At 32.6% G+C, this 6,603-nt stretch overlaps 1 protein-coding gene across 1 annotated transcript; it reads left to right on the top strand.

Annotated features, from left to right (window-relative positions):
- The first annotated feature begins 481 nt into the window (after positions 1–481).
- On the top strand, positions 482–2,100 carry LOC141711521 (transcription factor MYB41-like). Its single transcript, XM_074513995.1, has 3 exons — positions 482–781; positions 948–1,077; positions 1,327–2,100. Exons 1-3 carry the CDS (start codon positions 649–651, stop codon positions 2,003–2,005), a joined length of 942 nt encoding a protein of 313 aa, XP_074370096.1. The 5' UTR covers positions 482–648; the 3' UTR covers positions 2,006–2,100.
- Positions 2,101–6,603: the final 4,503 nt, after the last annotated feature.

Here is a 6,603-nt window from a genome sequence, read left to right as displayed (position 1 = left end):
GGTAGTGGATCCAACTACCTATACCGACCAACAAGTCCAAATTTTATTACTATTTTGTGTTACCAAGCCATCCATATAGTGCCACCTTTCACAAAATATATAATCACATTTTATTTGACTAATCTAATGTTTTATCTACTATTCCAAGTAGTATTATGAACCTCATTTTAATTAATTGTTAATTTATTATTCTCCTTCCATACCAATTTACTTGTTCAATTTAATTATTCTACGTATTTTAAGGTGTATTGACTATAAATTTTCGTCAATTATTTTTTTAAATTTTCTTTTGTAAATAAAAATTTAAAATTCAAACTTTGATTCACATAAAGAACATTTGAAAAATAGTAAACAAAACTACGCGGTCAATATACCTGAAAATACGCGAATAAAAGTCAAATGTAGAAGTAATTTAAGAAGGAGGGATACAAAGTGAAACGCGCAGTAAAGGAGAGGAGAGAGAGGCCGGCGCCAAATATAGATTGACTTTCTAAATGTTTCCAACTCTTGCTCTATAAATAGAAGGAATCAACTTCTCGTTTGGACCTACAAATTGATTCAGCTTCTCTGTTGCAAACTAAAAGCTCATCTTTGTTTTATACATTAATTTCGAGTCAATCTTTAATCAAGTAGCTAAGTAACAACAGAATGGGAAGAGCTCCTTGTTGTGATAAGAATGGACTGAAGAAAGGTCCTTGGACTCAAGAGGAGGATTCGAAACTCATGCAGTATATTGAAGCTCATGGACCTGGAAACTGGAGAACCCTCCCCAAGAATGCAGGTAAACTGTCCACAGACATACTGTCGAGTAACCATTTCATCTAAAACCTTAAGGTGTTAGAAGAAGGTCTTACTGGATCTTTATATTATATTCAAGCACACAGGCATCTTTCTCGTTCGAGAGTTTGAGAACATTTGCTAATGGTGTTTTATATTTTTGATTACAGGGCTTCAGAGATGTGGGAAGAGTTGTCGTCTTCGATGGACAAACTACTTGAGGCCTGATATCAAGAGAGGTAGATTCTCTTTTGAAGAAGAAGAGACTATAATCCAACTCCACAGTGTTCTGGGAAACAAGTAAGTTTTGTTTATTGATCACTTAGATTATTCTTAATTAATTACACACTTACACTACTAGCTATAAGTTGACCTGGTACAAATTATTAAACCCCTAACTAACATCAATTTGCATTAGAAAAACATAGCTCTTACGTAAAAGAGAGTGGAGTTGAGTTGAGTGACCAAATATTTCAACCACTATTTTTCCAAAAAACAGACATTTCAACTACTAATTCTAACGAATCAACCTGTAATGCAACTTATTAGGTGGTCTGCAATTGCTGGTCGTTTACCGGGAAGGACTGACAATGAAATCAAGAACTACTGGAACACACATATCCGAAAAAGGCTCCTTGATATGGGGCTGGATCCTGTCACTCATGCTCCTCGTCTCGATTTTCTCAACCTATCGACAATTCTGGGATCTGCACAGCTTAATGTTGCGAATTTGCTAGGCCTTCAAAACATGGTGAATCCGGAACTAGTGTTAAGCCTTGCAAATCTTTTGTCGTCGAATCATAATCAGAACCTACAAGTACTGAACCAATCCAACCTGTTACAAAATCCTATGAACGACATGAGTTCGATTATTAATCAAGCACAGCTAATGGACCAGAACTTGGTTAATTACCAAAATATGGACCAAACTATTCAAACTCCTGTGGTGCAACAAAATTACGGACATTACGGTAATGATGATCAAGCTAGAAGAAATATTGCGTCTGAGATTGTGATGCCGCAGATGATAAATGGTAGCCAGGGATTCGAATTTGATTCGGTATTATCGAATACGAATACGCCTTTATCGAGCTCCGTTCCTACACCACTGAATTCATCATCCACATTTGTTAACGGCAGTAGTACGGAGGATGAGAGGGATAGCTTCTGCAGCAACATGTTCAAGTTTGAAATTCCTGAGAGTTTGAATTTCGATGATTTTATGTAATATACACTGCACTCTTTCTTTCTTTTTTGTTTCGACTTATTCATATTAATCTTTTACTTGTATACTGTGGCTTTGATTCATTTTTCATTACTTTTAATAGCGGCTGAATATTTTTTATATTGTAACCGAAAATCATAGCTATAGTTGTATGTAGGTGTATGAACAATAACAGGTTGTGCTCCATGCTAAACATGTTTGTGATCTTCAATTCCTCTTTTTGTAATTTCATTTTACTATTAATATATGTAAAACATGATTCTAAAAATTTCCGATTTTATCGAGCCAGTATTGTAAAAAGCGGGAATCGAACTTAATCGGTGGAGACACTGTCCATGGATCACTACAAGAAATCTGGCCATTTAGGACGGTTTTTGAACTGAAATCGTCGTAATTGAGCCATTAACGACGAAAAAAATCGTCGTTTTTGGTCGAGTTGTAAGTTTATTTTTTCGTCACAAGATAAAATTGCGTCGTAAGTTAGTGAACGTGGGCCCACATTAACAATTTAATAATCCGATGGAAAAACGGCCAGTTTAAATATTTTGGGACCCACCTTTAATAAATTACTAAAACAATACAATGAACAATTAGGTCGTTACTTTTTTCCGTCGTAAGTTGGGCGCACATTTTTTTCCGCCGTAATTGACGTATTTTGTTGTAGTGGATTAATCGGTAATCGGGATTAATCGGAATGATTAATCGGGTCGATAATCGGAACTAATTTAATATTATTTTTATTTATAAACAATAATACATGTTATTATTTTTACTATTTGACTATACATATGTAATTAATATATATATATATATATATTTATACTAATAAACTTAAATATGTAATATTATTAAAGTAAATAGAATTCAGAAGATTAACTTATCAATTAAGATAAATTTGAGATGAAAATCTAAGAAGGTTTATTATATAACCAATTAAAATAATAATTATGTATACGAGAATAACATTTTTCTTAAATTTTCTAGAAATTATTATTACTCTTAATTTTTTATAATTATTTAAATTTTTTATCAATGAGAGTGATTTTTGACCGATTAATCTGATTCTTTCCGATTTTTGACTGATTAAAAAAATCTATTTTGACTCGATTTTTGCTTAATCAGTTCTATTTTCTACCAAACAACGATTAATCACCAATTAATCCCGATTAATCGCCAATTTTTTAGAACATTGTATGTAGGTGATCAGAATTCTGAGTTTCAATTAATCCCTATATATTCTTCTTGATTGGTATATTGAAAATAAATTATTCGATATAAAATAAATTTTAAATTTAATTTAAATAACTATTAATTATGTAATATGATATATATATATTAATTTTTAAATTACTAATAAAAATAGGGTTTTAAATTAAATATAATTAAAATATTAAAATATATTTGATTTTTCCTCCGCTTAATCATTCCAATTAATCTCCGATTTTTTGATTAATCCTAAATCGGTACGTCCATTGACCTCTTCCGATTAACAATTTTTATAATATTGATGTAGAACCATATTTCCTTAGTATTCCTTAGTGTATGCTACTAATATGCAATACAACTGCTCTGAAAAAAAAAACTGATTTGAAAATAATATATTTTCTAAAATTTGTGAAAATATACCTGCATTAAAGTAGAACCGGCCCACAATAGTGCGTAACAGACTTGATATTTCTAGTTGATGTCGAGCTAAATTCCGTTTTTGTTTTGGCCTTCTGGCCGCACAAGGGGTAACATCTACACAAGAAAAACAATCATGAAATAAATATGAAAAATTAGTAAACTATAGCTATTTCAATAATTACTTCATTTTCTGCAATTATTTTAACTAGTTTCAACCTAAAGTCAGGTACAATTACTTTTTAAATAATAATATAAGTTTCTGGATTGGGTATTCATTTAACATCTTAAAATTTTATAACGATTGATTCCTTAACATGATAACACGATTCTGCCTCGCAGAGTATCAGGTTTGATCGCAATTACCCTTAATATTTCTCCAAAATTTATCGTGACATTAAAGTAAATAAAGTTTTCTAATATAGACGTCCGTGATGCATTCTTCAATCTAGAAGTAGGTTTTTGAGAAAAAGTTACTAAATTTAGTCTTTTTCTAATACCTTAAACTTTTAAAATAATTAATTTCTTAAAGAGGATCGGTGGTGTGCCCGAAATAATGCGAACTAGGCATGTTGGTCCCCTTGATAAAGTCGTTAATTCTCAGATGCAAGATGCAGAGTTATCAATAAATGTTTACACGACGGAGGGAAGCTAATCGCTTTTAACTAAAAAAAAATCAACTATTTAATCGATTTTTAACGATTCCGCTAATTATACCAAATAATACAATACAAACAAATGTCTCTAAACTCGAAACATACTTTCAAAATTATTGGTGCAAGTAACTGCTCCGTGGTCTTGACTTTGCCGAGAACTTTTTAAATATTTAAATGATTTGTCTGGTGTGTACCCGTGAACACATGCTAAATACTGAATTTTATAATTTTATGTCTAGTGTGAATGCAGGGTCCACAACTATTAAGAAGTGTTAGCCAATCAAAACAATCTAAATTTATAAAAGTTTGTGTTTATTGTGTACAAAAAATCGATACTTAAAAGCTTTAGCGAAATAATGATATATCATTTTTTCTATTAGTTGTCAATAAATACATAATAATTACAAAAATTTAAAAAATTAAAATATTTTGATTAATTATATATACTATATATAATAATGAACCCCTGTATTTAAAACAAATATATCAATTAATGTAGACTAAAATTATTAATTTATACACTTATTATGTGCTCAGAGGGTTAAAAAATTTAAAAAATCCGAAAAATTCAAAAAATTTGATATATTAATTAAAAAGAATATGTACGGTATCTATTAATGTAATCAAATGATGTTTCAACGCATGGGGGGTGCTTTATATCGGCTGTTTGGGGAAATGAGCATACTAGTAGTTAATTATAAATTGTAGGTTTTCGAATGCGTGACCATTTTTAAGCAACAAGGTCCCTGAACTGTAGTTGTCTATAACACAAATACAATGATGATGTTATGTGTATGCGAGGCATGGCGTGGAACATAAAGTCATCATGTGATTGCTATTGTTTTTATTTCTCTTTTCTCAATTATGTGAGGTGTACTTTAGTTAATTACAAGAGGTAATAATATTATACTCTCCAAGTCCCACTCATTTTTCACTGCATTTCTTATTCTGTCTGTTCGTCAACCGTTGTTCGGTTAATATAATAATTTGGTGTCAATTATGTTAAATAATTCAAAAACTAAGTGATAACTCCTGATGGCGGGGTTGCTCCTTCGACGGCGTCCTGAATCCTTCGCCGCTGTAGATGTGTAGCTGTAGTTGGGTTCCTACAAAACAATACCGGAAGGGGGGTTGGAGTCCCACGGCGCCTTCGGCGTGAGAGTGAGAACTAGCTTCTTAGGAAGATGAAGATGAATATGAATGCAGGGTGGTTGTGTGTGTTTGAGTGTGAAAGAATGATTAACCCCAAAACCTCACCTTTTTGGGCTATTTATAGCCCAAGGGTAGAGTTTTGGGGTTGGTACATTTGAATCGTAGCCATTGGTTCTGGGAGCAGAGGACACCTGGCGGGAGTGGATGCTTTACACGTGTCAGCGCGGGACTGGTCGAGGAATGTTCTGAGGATCCTCTGACACGTGCCCTGATTATTCCCATGATTTATGTGTGACAGTTGTCCCCGTCACGTGCTGGGGCCAACGTCTCACGTGCTGGGGTTTATCAGGGTTCTGCTTGCGGGACTGAGCTAGTTAGGAGTGGTGCTGCGCGGGACTACTCCTCCCCGGAGCCGCGTGTCGGGAGCGATATGGAGTTAGGAGCGTAGGAGTAGGCCTCCCAGGAGCTGTATGAAGTTAGGAGCTTAGGAGTAGGCCTCCCAGGAGCTGTACGGAGTTAGACGCTTAGGAGTGGGCCTACCAGGAGCTGTATGTACTATCACTAAGTTACAGTAAAACCTCAATAAATTAATAACCTCGTTAAATTAATAATTTCTTGTAACCCCGAGTCGGGCCCTTTATGCTAAATTAATAATTCGCTAAATTTATAAGATAATATTTTTTATTCATGCATATAAGTCACATGCAATATATATAAATTAATAATTGCATATTACATCAAAATTATAGATTTCTAGGATGCATTTTTATAGTAAGTCTCAATTGTAACCTTTTTCTTTTTAAAACTGATGTTGCCTTTTACTTCATCTTGCATTATGGAGCTCTGACGTACTATGTTCATATTACAGGAGTAAACTACGTAATGTAATTGTTGCTCTAAGATCTTTTCGTGAGATTGGCTGTAACTATGTACTATCATCTTCATCAACTTCATCTTCCTTCTTATTTCTCAAGACACTGTTAATAATTTGTTCATCATCCAACAATTTACTTAAATTCATAAATATTTCTTAATGTTATTTTAAGTATTTAATAGATGAAAATAAACTATTATTCTGAGAATTGTATATGTTATAAAATTTTAAATAATATATCTCGATAAATTAATAAATTATTAATATATTGATAAATTAATAAATTATTAATTTAT

Source organism: Apium graveolens, chromosome 3 (assembly GCF_009905375.1).
Source record: "Apium graveolens cultivar Ventura chromosome 3, ASM990537v1, whole genome shotgun sequence".
In the NCBI taxonomy this organism is placed as follows: Eukaryota; Viridiplantae; Streptophyta; class Magnoliopsida; order Apiales; family Apiaceae; genus Apium; species Apium graveolens.
The sequence above is the reverse complement of the archived record's forward strand: the minus strand, read 5'-3'. Positions and strand labels throughout refer to the sequence as shown.

What these genes read in the sequence shown, in the direction of transcription:
- LOC141711521 (XM_074513995.1), top strand. Translation starts at nt 649, where the DNA reads ATGGGAAGAGCTCCTTGTTGTGATAAGAATGGACTGAAGAAAGGTCCT. An exon ending in AACCCTCCCCAAGAATGCAG is followed by an intron (nt 782 to 947) that starts GTAAACTGTCCA and finishes TTTTGATTACAG; the next exon opens with GGCTTCAGAGATGTGGGAAG. An exon ending in CACAGTGTTCTGGGAAACAA is followed by an intron (nt 1,078 to 1,326) that starts GTAAGTTTTGTT and finishes GCAACTTATTAG; the next exon opens with GTGGTCTGCAATTGCTGGTC.